At 42.5% G+C, this 19340-nt stretch overlaps 1 protein-coding gene across 27 annotated transcripts in view; it reads left to right on the top strand.

Annotated features, from left to right (window-relative positions):
- dlg2 (discs, large homolog 2 (Drosophila)) overlaps positions 1-19340 on the top strand; it is a 405714-nt gene that overhangs the window by 343024 nt on the left and 43350 nt on the right. For 21 of the 27 annotated variants that reach the window (XM_082960249.1, XM_082960254.1, XM_082960252.1 and 18 more), the window contains 2 exons: positions 16792-16851; positions 18099-18254. The exons of the other annotated variants lie outside the window; for them this stretch is intronic. In XM_082960249.1, coding sequence (XP_082816375.1) covers positions 16792-16851; positions 18099-18254 — 216 coding nt within the window. The remainder of the gene's footprint in view (positions 1-16791; positions 16852-18098; positions 18255-19340) is intronic. 27 annotated transcript variants of the gene reach the window in all.

The raw sequence follows: 19340 nt of genomic DNA on the forward strand, positions 1-19340 counted from the left end.
GGACTGAAAAAGTGTGTGCGAGCAAGGAGGCCTACAAACCTGACTCAGTTACAACAGCTCTGTCAGGAGGAATGGGCCAAAATTCACCCAACTTAATGTGGGATACTTGTGGAATGTTACCCGAAACATTTGACCCGAGTTAAACAATTTAAAGGCAATGCTACCAAATACTAATTGAGTGTATGTAAACTTCTGACCCACTGGGAATGTGATGAAAGAAATAGAAGCTGAAATAAATAATTCTCTGCTATTATTCTGACATTTCACATTCTTAAAATAAAGTGGTGATCCTAACTGACCTAAGACAGTGAATTTTTACTAGGATTAATTATCAGGAATATTGAAAAACTGAGTTGAAATGTATTTGGCAAAGGTGTATGTAAACTTCCGACTTCAACTGTATGTATTCCTCTTGTCCAGATGTGATAGGGCAGTGTGCAGTGCGATGGCGATTGCATCGTCTGTCGATCTCTTAGGGCGGTAAGCAAATTGAATTGGTTCTTGGGTGTCAGTTAAGGTAGAGCTGATATGATCTTAATCTAGCCTCTCAAAGCACTTCATGATGACAGAAGTGAGTGCTACGGGGCGATAGTAATTTCATTCACTTACCTTTGCTTTCTTAGGTACAGGAATAATGCTGGACATCTTGAAGCAAGTGGAGACTGGGATAGGGAGAGATTGAATATGTCCGTAAACACTCCAGCCAGCTGGTCTGTGCATGCTCTGAGGACGCGGCTAGGGATACTGTCTTGACCGGTAGCCTTGCAAGGGTTAGCAAGCTTAAATGTCTTACTCATGTCGGCCACGGAGAACGAGAGACAACAGTCCTTGGGGGCGGACCACGTCGGTGGCACTGTGTTATCCTCAAAGTGGGCGAAGAAGGTGTTTAGCTTGTCCGGGAGCAAGACATCGGTGTCTACGACGTTTCTGTTTTTTCCTTTGCATTCCGTGATTGTCTATAGACCCTGCCACATACGTCTTGTGTCTGAGCCGTTGAATTGCTACTCCACTTTTTCTCTGTACTTACTTTTGCCTGTTTCATTGCCTTACAGATGGAATAATTATACTGTTTGTATTTGACCAAATTCCCAGTCACCTTGTCGTGGTTAAATGTGGTGGTTCACACTTTCAGTTTTGCGCGAATGCTGCCATCTATCCACGGTTTTTGGTTTGGGTAGGTTTTAATAGTCACAGTGGGAACAACATCCCCTATACACTTTCTGATTAACTCAGTCACTGTGTCCGTGTATACGTCAATGCCATTCTCAGCGGCTACCCGTAGCATATCCCTGTCCACGTGATCAAAACAATCTTGAAGCATGGATTCTGATTGGTCAGACCAGCGTTGAATAGACCTTAGCACGGGTACTTCCAATTTGAGTTTCTGCCTATAGTATGGGAGGAGCAGAATGGAGTTGTGATCTGATTTGCCGAAGGGAGGGCGGGGGAGTGTCTTGTAGCCATCCTGGAAGGGAGAGTAACAATGGTCGAGACTTCTTGTGGCGTGGGAACTACAGTGTCTCATGGGGGACAAACATTATTATTATTGTCAGGAGAAACACCTCCAAGACTGAAATCTAGTTTTTCTAATGAGCAACAGATAAACCCACGTGTCAATCAGCATGTTCAGTGGCTCTTTAATTCAGAGGGTGGCCCTGATAGTTAACAGGGTTGGGGTCAATTAAAATTGAAGTCAGTCAATTCAGGAAGTGATTTGAATTAAGCATTTTTTTAAATTATTGAATAGGTATTTCAGTTTACTTCCTGAATTGACTGGGTTAGTTTTAATTGAAGTCAAACTTACTAGCTAAACATTGGAGATGGCGCCGTACTGTATGGCTGCCTTCTTGTAAGCTCAAACCCAACTTTGCCATTTTGTGATTCTAACAGACTAGTCAAAGCTCAAACCAAGTTTATTCACCCACTGGGTCAAACAGCTGAAAAGACAAAGACATGTTCCCACCAGCACAAGTATTTATACCCTCCTATTAGGCGGAGTCTCCTCCTTCCACATCTAGACGGCCAATACATCTCTGTTGCTAGGCAGGAACTCAGGCGGTGTGTGTTGTTAGGTTCTAATTTTCAGAGTAAATAACTCACGGACACTAGAGAAGCTTAACCAAGTTTAATTCTTCCCAAAGGGTCGACACAGCTGTATTCAGATAAAGACATGTTCCCACCACCACAAGTGTATATATATATACTCCACTTTAGACACTCCTCCTTCTCTCCTTACATCTTATGGTTCGACAGGAAGATGAAGTGATAGAGTAATAAACCGTTCTGTCTCCCTTCAGGTGACCTGACCTGACCTCAACCCCCTTGATGTCTAATCCAAAGCACTCCACCCGTTTCACGTATAGCGCTCCTGTGACTTCCTCCCGTCCACCCAGCACATTCCAAAACCATCTGTCTCCTACAGATAACCATTTTCTGATGTGACCTCCATTCTCTACCACCCCTCAGATACTATAGTATTACTTCTGATCGATCGATAGCAATGTTTAAAGTTTAACCCAGAATCCAACAGTGTGTAATATAACTGCTCCTTGTCACTTCGTCTGACCTGACCTCAGGCCACATTCCTCACTCCTCCCTAATCCACCGCTAACCAACTTTATCAGTGACTGAAACCAGACTGTTACCCTTTGGCCCTCTCCGTAAGATCCATGAGATTTAACAATAACATTATATATGTAAAGTAGTTCTAGTATAGTAACATGAATAAGTATATATTTCAAGCTAGAATCCAGCAGTGCCAACATAGCTATATGGACCATCCAAATAGTTTTTTGCCTTAGATTAAATTAAGATAAAAAATGTAAAAACCATAAATCACAATATTCAGTTTTGGTTCATGTTTGAGATCTATCCCTTTCAGATTCATTGATCTTGGTACTATAAAGGGCCTAACTCCAGTGCTTTTACCCCCTTTTTTTGTATGTGTATAAAGTCATCTTTTGCTCACAAACAGAGTTTTGAACACTTTTTTTTAACCCAGAATTGTTGACAGGTTCATGGGAAATATCCCCTTACCAGAATCTGTAAGTTAATGGGAAATTAATTCAACAACAATTTTGATAACCTCCGTTGTTGACACGTGTAGTGCCGTCACTAGTTGTGAGTGATTAGTGCTTTTTGAAATTGGTTTTGTTTTGGTTCGATCATTAAAAAAATAATCACGGTTTTCAATTTTGGTTTATTTATTTTACGTTAAAAGCACTATGCATTATGTGGTTTGAATGCTGTAACACAGAATAAAACAATGAAAGTCCAATGATGGTAGTGAATGGTAGTGCTTATCACTTATTAACCATCATCAAATCAAATCAAATCAAATCAAATCAAATTTATTTTTATATAGCCCTTCGTACATCAGCTGATATTCTCAAAGTGCTGTACAGAAACCCAGCCTAAAACCCCAAACAGCAAGCAAAGCATGTGAAAGAAGCACGGTGGCTAGGAAAAACTCCCTAGGAAAAACTCCCTAGAAAGGCCAAAAACCTAGGAAGAAACCTAGAGAGGAACCAGGCTATGAGGGGTGGCCAGTCCTCTTCTGGCTGTGCAGGGTGGATATTAAAACAGAACATGGTCAAAATGTTAAAATGTTAAAATGTTCATAAATGACCAGCATGGTCAAATAATAATAATCATAGTAGTTGTCGAGGGTGCAACAAGCACGTCCGGTGAACAGGTCAGGGTTCCATAGCCGCAGGCAGAACAGTTGAAACTGGAGCAGCAGCACGGCCAGGTGGACTGGGGACAGCAAGGAGTCATCATACCAGGTAGTCCTGAGGCATGGTCCTAGGGCTCAGGTCCTCCGAGAGAAAGACAGAAAGAGAGAAAGAGAATTAGAGAGAGCATATTTAAATACACACAGGACACCGGATAAGACAAGAGAAATACTCCAGATGTAACAGACTGACCCTAGCCCCCCGACACATAAACTACTGCAGCATAAATACTGGAGGCTGAGACAGGAGGGATCAGAAGACACTGTGGCCCCATCCGATGATACCCCCGGACAGGGCCAAACAGGCAGGATATAACCCCACCCACTTTGCCAAAGCACAGCCCCCACACCACTAGAGGGATGTCTCCAACCACCAACTTACCGTCCTAAGACAAGGCCGAGTATAGCCCACAACGATCTCCGCCATGGCACAACCCAAGGGGGGGGGGGGGGGGGGGCGCCAACCCAGACAGGAAGACCACGTCAGTGACTCAACCCACTCAAGTGACGCACCCCTCCCATGGACGGCATGGAAGAACACCAGTAGGCCAGTGACTCAGCCTCTGTAAAAGGGTTAGAGGCAGAGAATCCCAGTGGAAAGAGGGGAACCGGCAAGGCAGAGACAGCAAGGGCGGTTCGTTGCTCCAGCCTTTCCGTTCACCTTCACACTCCTGGGCCAGACTATACTTAATCATAGGACCTACTGAAGAGATAAGTCTTCAGTAAAGACTTAAAGGTTGAGACTGAGTCTGCGTCTCTCACATTGGTAGGCAGACCATTCCATAAAAATGGAGCTCTATAGGAGAAAGCCCTACCTCCAGCCGTTTGCTTAGAAATTCTAGGGACAATTAGGAGGCCTGCGTCTTGTGACCGTAGCGTACGTGTAGGTATGTACGGCAGGACCAAATCGGAAAGATAGGTAGGAGCAAGCCCATGTAATGCTTTGTAGGTTAGCAGTAAAACCTTGAAATCAGCCCTTGCCTTAACAGGAAGCCAGTGTAGGGAGGCTAACACTGGAGTAATATGATCAAATTTTTTGGTTCTAGTCAGGATTCTAGCAGCCGTATTTAGCACTAACTGAAGTTTATTTAGTGCTTTATCCGGGTAGCCGGAAAGTAGAGCATTGCAGTAGTCCAGCCTAGAAGTAACAAAAGCATGGATTAATTTTTCTGCGTCATTTTTGGACAGAAAATTTCTGATTTTTGCAATGTTACGTAGATGGAAAAAAGCTGTCCTTGAAACAGTCTTGATATGTTCTTCAAAAGAGAGATCAGGGTCCAGAGTAACGCCGAGGTCCTTCACAGTTTTATTTGAGACGACTGTACAACCATCCAGATTAATTGTCAGATTCAACAGAAGATCTCTTTGTTTCTTGGGACCTAGAACAAGCATCTCTGTTTTGTCCGAGTTTAAAAGTAGAAAGTTTGCAGCCATCCACTTCTTTATGTCTGAAACACAGGCTTCTAGCGAGGGCAATTTTGGGGCTTCACCATGTTTCATTGAAATGTACAGCTGTGTGTCGTCTGCATAGCAGTGAAATTTAACATTATGTTTTCGAATGACATCCCCAAGAGGTAAAATATATAGTGAAAACAATAGTGGTCCTAAAACGGAACCTTGAGGAACACCGAAATTTACAATTGATTTGTCAGAGGACAAACCATTCACAGAGACAAACTGATATCTTTCCGACAGATAAGATCTAAACCAGGCCAGAACTTGTCCATGTAGACCAATTTGGGTTTCCAATCTCTCCAAAAGAATGTGGTGATCGATGGTATCAAAAGCGGCACTAAGATCTAGGAGCACGAGGACAGATGCAGAGCCTCGGTCTGACGTCATTAAAAGGTCATTTACCACCTTCACAAGTGCAGTCTCAGTGCTATGATGGGGTCTAAAACCAGACTGAAGCGTTTCGTATACATTGTTTGTCTTCAGGAAGGCAGTCAGTTGCTGTGCAACAGCTTTTTCTAAAATTTTGGAGAGGAATGGAAGATTCGATATAGGCCGATAGTTTTTTATAATTTCTGGATCAAGATTCGGCTTTTTCAAGAGAGGCTTTATTACTGCCACTTTTAGTGAGCTTGGTACACATCCGGTGGATAGAGAGCCGTTTATTATGTTCAACATAGGAGGGCCAAGCACAGGAAGCAGCTCTTTCAGTAGTTTAGTTGGAATAGGGTCCAGTATGCAGCTTGAGGGTTTGGAGGCCATGATTATTTTCATCATTGCGTCAAGAGATATAGTACTAAAACACTTTAGTATCTCCCTTGATCCTAGGTCCTGGCAGAGTTGTGCAGACTCAGGACAATGGAGCTTTGGAGGAATACCCAGATTTAAAGAGGAGTCTGTAATTTGCTTTCTAATGATCATGATCTTTTCCTCAAAGAAGTTCATAAATTTATTACTGCTGAAGTGAAAGCCATCCTCCATTTGCGAAGGCTGCTTTTTAGTTAGCTTTGCGACAGTATCAAAAAGAAATTTCGGATTGTTCTTATTTTCCTCAATTAAGTTGGAAAAATAGGATGATCGAGCAGCAGTAAGGGCTCTTCGATACTGCACGGTACTGTCTTTCCAAGCTAGTCGGAAGACTTCCAGTTTGGTGTGGCGCCATTTCCGTTCCAATTTTCTGGAAGCTTGCTTCAGAGCTCGTGTATTTTCTGTATACCAGGGAGCTAGTTTCTTATGACAGATGTTTTTAGTTTTTAGGGGTGCAACTGCATCTAGGGTATTGCGCAAGGTTAAATTGAGTTCCTCGGTTAGGTGGTTAACTGATTTTTGTCCTCTGACGTCCTTGGGTAGGCGGAGGCAGTCTGGAAGGGCATCAAGGAATCTTTGGGTTGTCTGAGAATTTATAGCACGACTTTTAATGCTCCTTGGTTGGGGTCTGAGCAGATTATTTGTTGCAATTGCAAACGTAATAAAATGGTGGTCCGATAGTCCAGGATTATGAGGAAAAACATTTAGATCCACAACATTTATTCCATGGGACAAAACTAGGTCCAGAGTATGACTGTGGCAGTGAGTAGGTCCAGAGACATGTTGGACAAAACCCACTGAGTCGATGATGGCTCCGAAAGCCTTTTGGAGTGGGTCTGTGGACTTTTCCATGTGAATGTTAAAGTCACCAAAAATTAGAATATTATCTGCTATGACTACAAGATCCGATAGGAATTCAGGGAACTCAGTGAGGAACACTGCATATGGCCCAGGAGGCCTATAAACAGTAGCTATAAAAAGTGAGTGAGTAGGCTGCATAGATTTCATGACTAGAAGCTCAAAAGACGAAAACGTCATTGTTGTTTTTTTTTTTGTAAATTGAAATTTGCTATCGTAAATGTTAGCAACACCTCCGCCTTTGCCGGATGCACGGGGGGTATGGTCACTAATGTAACCTGGGGGTGAGGCCTCATTTAACACAGTAAATTCATCAGGCTTAAGCCATGTTTCAGTCAGGCCAATCACATCAAGATTATTATCAGTGATTAGTTCATTGACTATAACTGCCTTGGAAGTGAGGGATCTAACATTAAGTAACCCAATTTTGAGATGTGAGGTATCACAATCTCTTTCAATAATGGCAGGCATCATTTATTCACATTACTTTACTTTAATAAAATATTTCAGTTGTGTATATTGTATTTGTTTTATTTTATTATTCCATTCAGTCATCTGACAAAATCTCTATTTTAGTAGTTCTTTGGAGTAAATAAGGCATACTTTTATGACTGCTGAATACCAGCTATCAATCACTTAGATCATGTATTTTCAGGTAGAGATACCTCGCAAAGCAACTGCTCTCTCCCACTCAATCACACATTCTTCTGTCTCCTTCGCTGTGTCAGCCTAATGTAGCAGGTGTAAAAGAAACACACAGACTGGACAAGTAGATGCACAATAGATTGTGGTCTTTGTAGTCAATTACCACTTTCTGTGCTAAACTATGTAGAATATTGGCCTGTTGGAAACTACAACTCCTTACTACATTGCACAGTTCGGGCTTGATCTAATTTATCTCTAGAGAAACCGTGTAATGTGCGCATTGAAATAGTTGTCAATTAGTTGTTTAAAAAAATGAAAAATAAAATACATTAAAGTACAACTTAAGTATTTTTGGGGGGTATCTGTACTTGACTATTTATATTTTTAACAACTTTTACTTCACTACATTCCTAAAGAAAATTATGTACTTTTTACTCCATACATTTTCCCTGAGACCCAAAAGTACTCGTTACATTTTGAATGCTTAGCAGGACAGAAAACGGTCCAATTCGCACACTTATCAAGAGAATATCCCTGGTCATCCCTACTGCCTCTGATCTGGCGGACTCACTAACCACAAATGCTTTGTTTTTAAATGATTTCTGAGTGTTGGAGTGTGACCCTGGCTATCCGTAAATAAAACAAAAACAAGAAAATTGTGCTGTCTGGTTTGCTTAATATAAGGAATGTTTTATTATTCGTACTTTTACTTTTGATACTTAAGTATATTTTAGCAATTACATTTACTTTTGATACTTAAGTATATTTAAAACCTAATATTTTTTTACTTTTACTCGAGTAGTATTTTACTGGGTGACGCGCACTTTTACTTGAGTAATTTTCTATGAAGGTATCTTTTATTGAGTACTTTTTCCACCACTGCCTACAATTCGGTAAAATAGCTCAGCACTAACCATCACATACTGTACTGAGGTGTTATAAAATAACCAAATAAGTCCATTTACACCTCACAGACAAAGTTATCGTAGTATAAATCTATAAATTGCCTCGTTGGCTAAATAATAATATTATTATTATTATTATTTTTATAAGTTTGTCCTCAATGCCCAGGTAGGCGCTCTGTAAGGTAGACGCACAAGGATTTGCTGATTCAGTCGCTGCAAATAGTAACGACAGGTCACGCCTGCTGTCTGCCAACTCCTGTGTTTCTGTCAGACCAATTGGGGAGATGTGTAGCTGACAGAAACTGAGCACGCGTTTGGCCCTGAATGTCTGCCAATCTGTGTGTGCCTCTGCAGCTGACAGCATGCTTGGCTGGCTTCGATACTGTGACACGGCTCAACAAATGTAGGATGCGTCCCAAATGGCACCTTATTCCTTACATAGTGCACTACTTTTGACCAGAGCCCGGGAATGGGGTGCCATTTGGGATGCGGGATGCAGCCGTAATTAAATGAGCCCCCAGCAGGAGAAAGCACCCCTCAGGACAGTCTATCTATTCAGACAGGAATAGCTTGAAATGAGGATGGAGACAGAGAGGGAGATGTAGAATAGCATTGGGGCTGTGATTCATAGCCTTGCTGGGGTGGTGTATACAGTGAGCTCCAAAAGTATTAGGACAGTAACAAATGTTTTGGCTCTGTACTACAGCACTTTGCATTTGAAATAGTACAATTGCTATGACGTTAAAGTGCAGACTGTCAACTTTAAATTGAGGGTATTTTCATCCGTATCAGGTGAACCATTTAGAAATTACACCACTTTTTTTCATAGTCTCCCCCCCCCCCCCCCATTTTAGGGGACTAAAAGTATTGGAACAAATTCACTTACTGTATATGCTATGGGGAAGTGTGAGGGCCTTCTGGGCCTTCAGAGAAAACATAGGGATATTTTAAAATATATATATTTTTTTTCTTCTATTTCATCTTACAATAATTTGTATGATCTTCTGATTTAATCTCTTCAGTTTGTATTGGAAATAAGGGTTTTCTTTGGTGGTCTCTGGGTTTAACCTCATAGTCATTGTATAATTTCGAAATCTAAAGCGGTGGAATACAGAGCCAAAACAACAAGAACATTTGTCACTCTCCCAATACTTTTGGAGCTCACTGTATGTGCTGCAGGCGGAGATACCCGCTAGACCAGCCTCAGCCACGGGATAGCGTATCTCAGCTGCATCTACAGTCACTATCTCTGCTCTGTTTAAATTAGATTAGACAAACAATCCTTGAAATAACAGTTTGTTACTGTAAAGCACAACATGCAATCTACTTGTGGCCTACAAAGACGGTGAATGGGCCTGTTATACATTTAAGTTGATGTTTGATTTCAATATTCCACTAAAGCTGGCTACAGAAGCAGCTGAAGAGTGGTTGTAGTCAGTTTAACTGCGGCTTTAAGGCACCTTACTCTCATGACACAAGAGGCAGTTAAAAACAATGAGCTGCTGCACTTGAATGGGTGAAAACCATAAGGCTGTGGAGACTTGGTATAAAGGTGCTCTTTAATAAAAGGGGTAGTCTATGGACTGGGAAAAATGGGGATTATGGCCACCATTCGGGAAATGGAAAATGTAGAAAAATAGTTAATTTATAGTGGGGCTTACTTTTCCCATCAAGGCACCCTTCATTGTGTCTTGAGTGTCTTGATAGGAAGTATACAAGAGGAAGCTAGCTGGGAGCTGTGATCGGATCGTATTTCATCAAAAAAACTCAGAGAAGTGAGCTAGAGAGCGCAGGAGCGTAGCAGCAGGAGGAGAGCGAGATCTGGGTCTGTGCTGTACTGCGGCATGCTCAGAGCTGTGGCCAAGTAGAGGCATCACGCGCCTGAACCATGCGACACGACGTGGGGGTAGTGGGGGGGGGCGTAGTACGGGGAGAGATAGAAAGTGGGCCACTGAGCAGGGCAGGGCTATATCCAACCACACTGGTTTAATCTGCAGGAGCAAAAAGAATGGCTAATGCAGCCCTGCAACCAATGGAGCATCACACACGTTCACACTTATACACTGTCAATGATACGTGCACGTCTGTACACTCCACAACAACTTTCTTAAAAGTACTGCACATACAAAGTGTATTAGAAAATATAAACGGCACACAAAAATGCGTATAAATGCTCACATAATGGACAAATACTGCACACAAATCGTTACTTATTTGATCACTCACTCATTACATTAGTTCAACGTAAGGTGCTATATCATTTTTTTAAATATTTCTTTTTATTTAACCTTTATTTAACTAGACAAATCGGTTAAGAACAAATTCTTATTTACAATGACGGCCTACCAAAAAGTAAAAGGCCTCCTGCGGGGACAGGGGCCTGGTATTTAAAAAAAATAATACAATATAAATATAGGACAAAACACACATCACAACAAGAGAGACAACACAACACTACATAAAGAGAGACCTAAGACAACAACATAGCAAGGCAGCAACACATGACAACAAAGCATGGTAGCAACACAACATGGTACAAACATTATTGGGCACAGACAACAGCACAAAGGGCAAGAAGGTAGAGACAACAATTCATCACACAAAGCAGCCACAACAACTGTCAGTAAGTGTCCATGATTGAGTCTTTGAATGAAGAGATTGAGATAAAACTGTCCAATTTGAGTGTTGCAGCTCGTTCCAGTCGCTAGCTGCAGCGAACTGAAAAGAGGAGCGACCCAGGGATGTGTGTGCTTTGGGGACCTTTAACAGAATGTGACTGGCAGAACGGGTGTTGTATGTGGAGGATGAGGGCTGCAGTAGATATCTCAGATAAGGGGGAGTGAGGCCTAAGAGGGTTTTATAAATAAGCATCAACCAGTGGGTCTTGCGACGGGTATACAGAGATGACCAGTTTACAGAGGAGTATAGAGTGCAGTGATGTGTCCTATAAGGAGCATTGGTGGCAAATCTGATGGCCGAATGTTAAAGAACATCTAGCCGCTCGAGAGCATCCTTACCTGCCGATCTATAAATGATGTCTCTGTAATCTAGCATGGGTAGGATGATCATCTGAATCAGGGTTAGTTTGGCAGCTGGGGTGAAAGAGGAGCGATTACGATAGAGGAAACCAAGTCTAGATTTAACTTTAGCCTGCAGCTTTGATATTTGCTGAAAGAAGGACAGTGCTCCGTCTAGCCATACTCCCAAGTACTTGTATGAGGTGACTACCTCAAGCTCTAAACCCTCAGAGGTAGTAATAACACCTGTGAGAGGAGGGGCAGTCTTCTTACCAAACCACATGACATTTGTTTTGGAGGTGCTCAGAACAAGGTTAAGGGTAGAGAAAGCTTGTGGGACACTAAGAAAGCTTTGTTGTAGAGCATTTAACACAAAATCCGGGGAGTGGCCAGCTGAATATAAGATTGTATCATCTGCATATAAATGGATGAGAGAGCTTCCTACTGCCTGAGCAATGTTGTTGATGTAAATTGAGAAGAGCGTGGGGCCTAGGATCGAGCCTTGGGTTAGTCCCTTGGTGACAGACAGTGGGTGAGACAGCAGATTTTCTGACTTAATACACTGCACTCTTTGAGAGAGGTAGTTAGCAAACCAGGCCAAAGACCCCTCAGAGACACCAATACTCCAAGTTTAAGGAGCTCCCACAAGAATGGAATGGTCTACAGTATCAAAAGCTTTGGCCAAGTCAATAAAAATAGCAGCACAATATTGCTTAGAATCAAGGGCAATGGTGACATCATTTAGGACGTTTAAGGTTGCAGTGACACATCCATAACCTGAGCGGAAGCCAGATTGCATACCCGAGAGAATACTATAGACATCAAGAAAGAGAGTCAGTTGATTATTGACAAGTTTGTCCAACACTTTTGATAAACAGGGCAAAATAGAAATAGGCCTATAACAGTTATGATCAGCTTGATCTCCCCCTTTAAATAAAGGACAAACCGTGGCTGCCTTCCAAGCAATGGGAACCTCCCCAGAAAGGAGAGACCGGTTAAAAAGGTCAGAGATAGGCTTGGCGATGATAGGGGCAGCAACCTTAAAGAAGAAAGGGTCTAAACCATCTGACCCAGATGGATTTTTGGGGTCAGGTTTAAGGAGCTCCTTTAGCACCTCAGATTCAGTGACCACATGCAGGGAGAAACTTTGTAGCGAGGCAGGGGAAAAAGAGGGAGAAGCATCGGGGGTAGTCGCATTAGAAGGGGTGGGAGATGAGGAAATGTTGGATGGGCAAGGAGGCATGGTTGAGTCAAATAGGAATCCTGACTTAATGAAGTGGTGATTAAAGAGCTCAGCCATGTGCTTCTTGTCAGTAACAACCACATCATCAACATTAAGGGACATGGGAAGCTGTGAGGAGGAGGGTTTATTCTCCAGGTCTTTCTTGGGATTAGACCCACAGAGAGGGAACTGCTCCTTAAAGTAACTAACTTTGGCCTTCCGGATAGCCTGAGTGCACTTATTTCTCATTTGCCTGAACGATAGCCTGTCAGCCTGAGTATGCGTGTGCGGAGCCTTTCGCCAAATGCAATTCTTGAGGTGGAGTAACTCTGCAAGATCATGGTTGAACCAGGGGCTGAATCTGTTTTTAATGGGGGTGTGTTTGTTAATACCACTGAAATTAAAAAAAAAGAATGCCCAAGCATCTTCGACAGAGGGTATCAAGCTGATTCTATACCATTTTACAGAAGCCAGTTCATGAAGGAACTCTTGCTCATTAAAGTATTTTAGCAAGCGTCTATGACAAATCAGGACAGGTCGTTTCACTGAGCAGCCATTATTAACACAGGCTGTAAAACAGTGATCAAATCAAATCAAATTTATTTATATAGCCCTTCTTACATCAGCTGATATCTCAAAGTGCTGTACAGAAACCCAGCCTAAAACCCCAAACAGCAAGCAATGCAGGTGTAGAAGCACGGTGGCTAGGAAAACCTCCCTAGAAAGGCCAAAACCTAGGAAGAAACCTAGAGAGGAACCAGGCTATGAGGGGTGGCCAGTCCTCTTCTGGCTGTGCCGGGTGGAGATTATAACAGCACATGGCCTAGATGTTCAAATGTTCATAAATGACCAGCATTGTCAAATAATAATAATCATAGTAGTTGTCGAGGGTGCAACAAGTCAGTAACACAAGAGTAAGTGTCAGTTGGCTTTTTCATCGCCGATTTTTGAGAGTATCTCTACCACTCCTGCTGTCTCTAGAGAGTTGAAAACAGCAGGCCTGGGACAGGTAGCATGTCCGGTGAATAGGTCAGGGTTCCAGCAGGTCTGGGACAACAGGTCTGGGACAGGTAGCACGTCCGGTGAACAGGTCAGGGTTCCATAGCTGCAGGCAGAACAGTTGGAACTGGAGCAGCAGCACGGCCAGGTGAACTGGGGACAGCAAGGAGTCATCAAGCCAGGTAGTCCTGAAGCATGGTCCTAGGGCTCAGGTCCTCCGAGAGAGAGAAAGAAAGAAAGAAAGAGAAAGAGAGAATTAGAGAGAGCATATTTCAATTCACACAGGACACCGGAAAAGACAAGAGAAATACTCCAGATGTGACAGACTGACCCTAGCCCCCCGACACATAAACTACTGCAGCATAAATACTGGAGGCTGAGACAGGAGGGGTCAGGGAGACACTGTGGCCCCATCCGATGAAACCCCCGGACAGGGCCAAACAGGTAGGATATAACCCCACCCACTTTGCCAAAGCACAGCCTCCACACCACTGGAGGGATATCTCCAACCACCAACATACCATCCCGGGACAAGGCCGAGTATAGCCCACAAAGATCTCCGCCACGGCACAGCCCAAGGGGGGGCACCAACCCAGACAGGAAGACCACGTCAGTGACTCAACCCACTCAAGTGACGCACCCCTCCCAGGGACGGCATGGAAGAACACCAGTAAGCCAGTGACTCAGCCCCCGTAATAGGGGTAGAGGCAGAGAATCCCAGTGGAAAGAGGGGAAACCGGCCAGGCAGAGACAGCAAGGGCGGTTCGTTGCTCCAGCCTTTCCGTTCACCTTCACACCCCTGAGCCAGACTACACTTAATCATAGGACCTACTGAAGAGATGTGTCTTCAGTAAAGACATAAAGGTTGAGACTGAGTCTGCGTCACTCACATGGGTAGGCAGACTATTCCATAAAAATGGAGCTCTATAGGAGAAAGCCCTGCCTCCAGCTGTTTGCTTAGAAATTCTAGGAACAATTAGGAGGCCCGCGTCTTGTGACCGTAGCGTACGTGTAGGTATGTACGGCAGGACCAAATCGGAAAGATAGGTAGGAGCAAGCCCATGTAATGCTTTGTAGGTTAGCAGTAAAACCTTGAAATCAGCCCTTGTCTTAACAGGAAGCCAGTGTAGGGAGGCTAGCACTGGAGTAATATGATCACATTTTTTGGTTCTAGTCAGGATTCTAGCAGCCGTATTTAGCACTAACTGAAGTTTATTTAGTGCTTTATCCGGGTAGCCGGAAAGTAGAGCATTGCAGTAGTCCTGCGTCATTTTTGGACAGAAAGTTTCTGATTTTTGCAATGTTACGTAGATGGAAAAAAGCTGTCCTTGAAACAGTCTTGATATGTTCTTCAAAAGAGAGATCAGGGTCCAGAGTAACGCCGAGGTCCTTCACAGTTTTATTTGAGACGACTGTACAACCATCCAGATTAATTGTCAGATTCAACGGAAGATTTCTTTGTTTCTTGGGACCTAGAACAAGCATCTCTGTTTTGTCCGAGTTTAAGAGTAGAAAGTTTGCAGCCATCCACTTCCTTATGTCTGAGACACAGGCTTCTAGCGAGGGCAATTTTGGGGCTTCACCATGTTTCATTGAAATGTACAGCTGTGTGTCATCCGCATAGCAGTGAAATCTAACATTATGTTTTCGAATGACATCCCCAAGAGGTAAAATATATAGTGAAAACAATAGTGGTCCTAAAACGGAACCTTGAGGAACACCGAAATTTACAGTTGATTTGTCAGAGGACAAACCATTCACAGAGACAAACTGATATCTTTCCGACAGATAAGACCTAAACCAGGCCAGAACTTGTCCATGTAGACCAATTTGGGTTTCCAATCTCTCCAAAAGAATGTGGTGATCGATGGTATCAAAAGCAGCACTAAGATCTAGGAGCACGAGGACAGACGCAGAACCTCGGTCTGACATCATTAAAAGGTAATTTACCACCTTCACAAGTGCAGTCTCAGTGCTATGATGGGGTCTAAAACCAGACTGAAGTGTTTCGTGTACATTGTTTGTCTTCAGGAAGGCAGTGAGTTGCTGCGCAACTAAGGTCATTACAGAAAACACCAGACTGATTCCTATCAGGATTATTTGTGAGGATAGAATTAAGGAGAGTAGCCTTTTCTGGGTGTTTGGAGTCATACCTTGTGGGATTGGTAATAGTCTGAGAAAGATTTAGGGAGTCCCATTGCTTTAGGACTTGGTCAAGTGGTTTAAGCATGTCCCAGTTTAAGTCACCAAACAGGACAAATTCAGACTCAGTCTTGCCGAAAAAGATTATAACCAGAAAGGTTAACGTCAGTATTCAAAACATTCTTCCTTAACCACGTCTCAGTAATGACCAACACATCTGGATTGGAGCTGTGAACCCATATTTTCAATTTATCCATTTTAGGTAATAATTTTATACGAGAGCAGAAATCAGTGAAGCAGATGTCAGAGCACAAGTCAGAATTGGGGCTAGCAACAGTAGATGGACCAGGGTGTACATGCACATTTCCAGATATCATCAACAGTAATATAATCAAGGCACGGCATATGACAGGGAGAGCTCTGCAGTGCTGATTTATGACATCTGAATGTGCATTAGATGGCAACAAGATCATATTGTACAGAAATTTCATCAGGTAACATGAATACAAAGCCGGTGAGAGGTGGTTAGAATAGAATGGGAGGCTAAAAGTCTGTGTAACCAATAGAGAGTCAGAGTCCCGAGTGTGGGAACAAACAGTCTGTCCAAGGTTGGGTAATTGAGCCATATCAATAATGAACCTTTGGCAATGAGGATTTTGTAATTTTATAAATACATTATGGTGGTCCCGTTTGTAGTCTCTATTGTAAGGAATTTATTTGTTTATCAAACATTTCTCCCTGATCAAACACTTTGTGTCATCCTCTGTAGCATGCGTCCAACTGTTTGTTGTGTCAAAGACAAAGAACACATATGCATGCTCTTTCTTCGTTTGGCTTTTATGCTAAATGCATACAAAGTATATTATAAATATATAGCTATTAGTATTAGTAATTCTAATTAATAGAACCATGTCAAATCTGATCCTTTTTGCAGTTTTCCTTCGTATTGCCACTCTGATTCTGACTCTGTTATTGCACTTCCTTTGTTGGTCTCATCTCTTCCCCAATCAGAAATGCCTCAATAGATGACGGGGAGGGTCACAGGTTTGATTCGCAGCACTTCCAGTTGAGGTGAGACATTTCAAAATGACTGCTGACCCTCATGTTTGGCCCTCATGTTTGTCCTCCCATTCCATCTGTGATACATCTTTGTCCTCATTTTATCCTCTAATGCAAGACAGCATATACAGTGGGTAACATACATTTACGTGTGCAAAATAATTGTTCAAAAATTACCAATAAACTACAATGTAATCTTGTCAGTGTGATTTAATTTGAGTTATAAAGAGGCAGTTATTTATGTTTTTCTCAGTTTCCTAAGCTCAAGTATATATATAAAAAAAAAAGTAATTTATATGTGCTGTCTGAATATGGATCCATGTTAGTTCTCATATCAGTTTCCTTTCAAAGCGGCCTCTTTTTGCCCTAAGCGGGCTTTAGTGATGTAAGTAAGTAGCCTTGTGCGAGCCGGAATGGCGCATAGGCTCCTGCACCCATCTCCTGTTCCAGTAGCAGCTTTATGTACAGGTACACCCCCTGAACAGGACGCTAGTCTATTGCAGGGCCTTACCCTCAAACTATATCCTTAATGCTGAGTGCCAAGCAGAGATGCACTGGGTCCCATTTTTTGTCTTTGGTATGACTCGGCCGGGGATTGAACTCCCAACCTTCCAATCTCAGGGCGGACACTAACCACAAGGCCACTTTAGTGATGTGCATACTCGGAATGCTCATGGACAAAATTGATGATAAAAATAAATAAATAAATTAAGCTTAAAGATTTTCAGATTGTTCAGTAATGAATATAGAATTTAGTTCCCGCATAAGTTGTCACCGGTTACCACCCCATACTGATGGTAGTAGGCTTTCCTTTACTGGTACTATCATGGTGCAAATCACTTTGTTTCATGCTAAAAACAAGTTTGACCTTTTTTGCTTCATTTCAAAGATAAAGCAGATGGAAAACTCACTGGAGCGGTAATGTTAGCTTGGCGTGTAGTGAACTTGAAACTAGTGAAGTGGAAGTCTGCAGGAGGGCTCTCTGTGCCGACAGCATGGGGGGGTGGAAGAGTTCTGATATTTTTGAGTAAATCCAAATTCTAAATGAAGAGAAAAAAAAGACACGTAACAGTAGGTGTTTTGCATGTAAAACAACAAAAGCCTGAGTGCACATGTAAATTGCTTTATAAACCAAGGTTGAATTCTTCCTTTTCCACTCCCATAACATAGGTGTTATTTATCTGTTCTGTTCTGTTCTGTTCTGTCTCTGTCTCCTCTCTGTACTAACCACTCTCTCTGCTTTATTCTCCTACCCCCAGGCCTCCTGAGCCAGTTTACAGCACTGTGAACAAACTGTGTGACAAAACACCTTCTCCCCGCCGCTATTCCCCCATGGAGTGCGACAAAAGCCTCCTCCACTCCATACCCTTCCCTCACTATCACTTAGGCCTGCTCCCTGACTCCGAGATCACCAGGTATTCTACCCGCTGCATGGCATAACTTTGCATTGTATTGCATGGCATGGCATGCCCCCTACTCTCTTCCTATCCTCACACACACTCACTCGTTCCCAAAGGATCTCGCTCTTCTCAGCCTGCATGCCTCTCCTACCTCTCTATCCATGCCCCCTACTCTCTTCCTATCCTCACTTTCTCACTCGTTCCCAGAGGGTCTCGCTCTTCCAAGCCTGCATGCCTCTCCTCCCTTCGGCTCCCTCTCACTCCAGGGGATCTGATCTAGTCCAAACCTGCAGGCCTTATCTTTCGCAAACACATTTGGACACCCCCCAACCCGAAGTCGGGCAATGTTGTTATAAGTGAATGTGTTTTCTCTGAAAGCGTCAGGGTATTCGGTAAATGTGGTTTTAAAAGTGGTATGTTGAAGCCTATATATAGCACCTACTCAGACACACTCAAACACAATCAAACGCACTTAACTTACCAGATGTTATTACACTTTTTGTGAAGCCGGTGGTTGGTGTGATCGCAATGTTAAGGGGCAAGTTGTGATTTCACTACTCATCTATATTAGATATACTTGTCAAAAACAAAATCTCAGCTTGCTTGACAATATATCTCTTTCTTAGCTCTCCCTGAACACGTTGTAGTTGAACCCTCAAGCACTATTTCCCTTCTGGATCAGGATGGCCTCCACATTCGTTAAGTTTTGCTTGTTTGTTTAGAATTTCAATGATCTGCATTACGTTATGAAAACTAAAGTAGTTCCTTTTTGGCCTCCGTGGGTAGTTAATATAATAATAATAATAATACAAATAATAATACAAAAAATAATATAGATATTACATCAACAAGAACAGCAGTAGACTCTTTTTGCATCAATTGAAAAATAAGTATTGAGGTGCCATTTTATATGATAATGATCAAGATTCCGTCAGTGGTAAGCATACAGTTGTTAGTCTTTTATTGATTGTTTGCTCTTTCTCCTAGTAACAGCACTTTGCCATCTTTATCTCGTTTGTGCAGGGCTTATTTATTATTTCTGCTTGTTTATCATTTCTGCATGAGCAGCGTATCTGGGAGTACAATCAACAGAGCTGGGGT

Source organism: Salmo salar, chromosome 13 (genome assembly GCF_965601325.2).
Source record: "Salmo salar chromosome 13, fSalSal1, whole genome shotgun sequence".
Classification (NCBI taxonomy): Eukaryota; Metazoa; Chordata; class Actinopteri; order Salmoniformes; family Salmonidae; genus Salmo; species Salmo salar.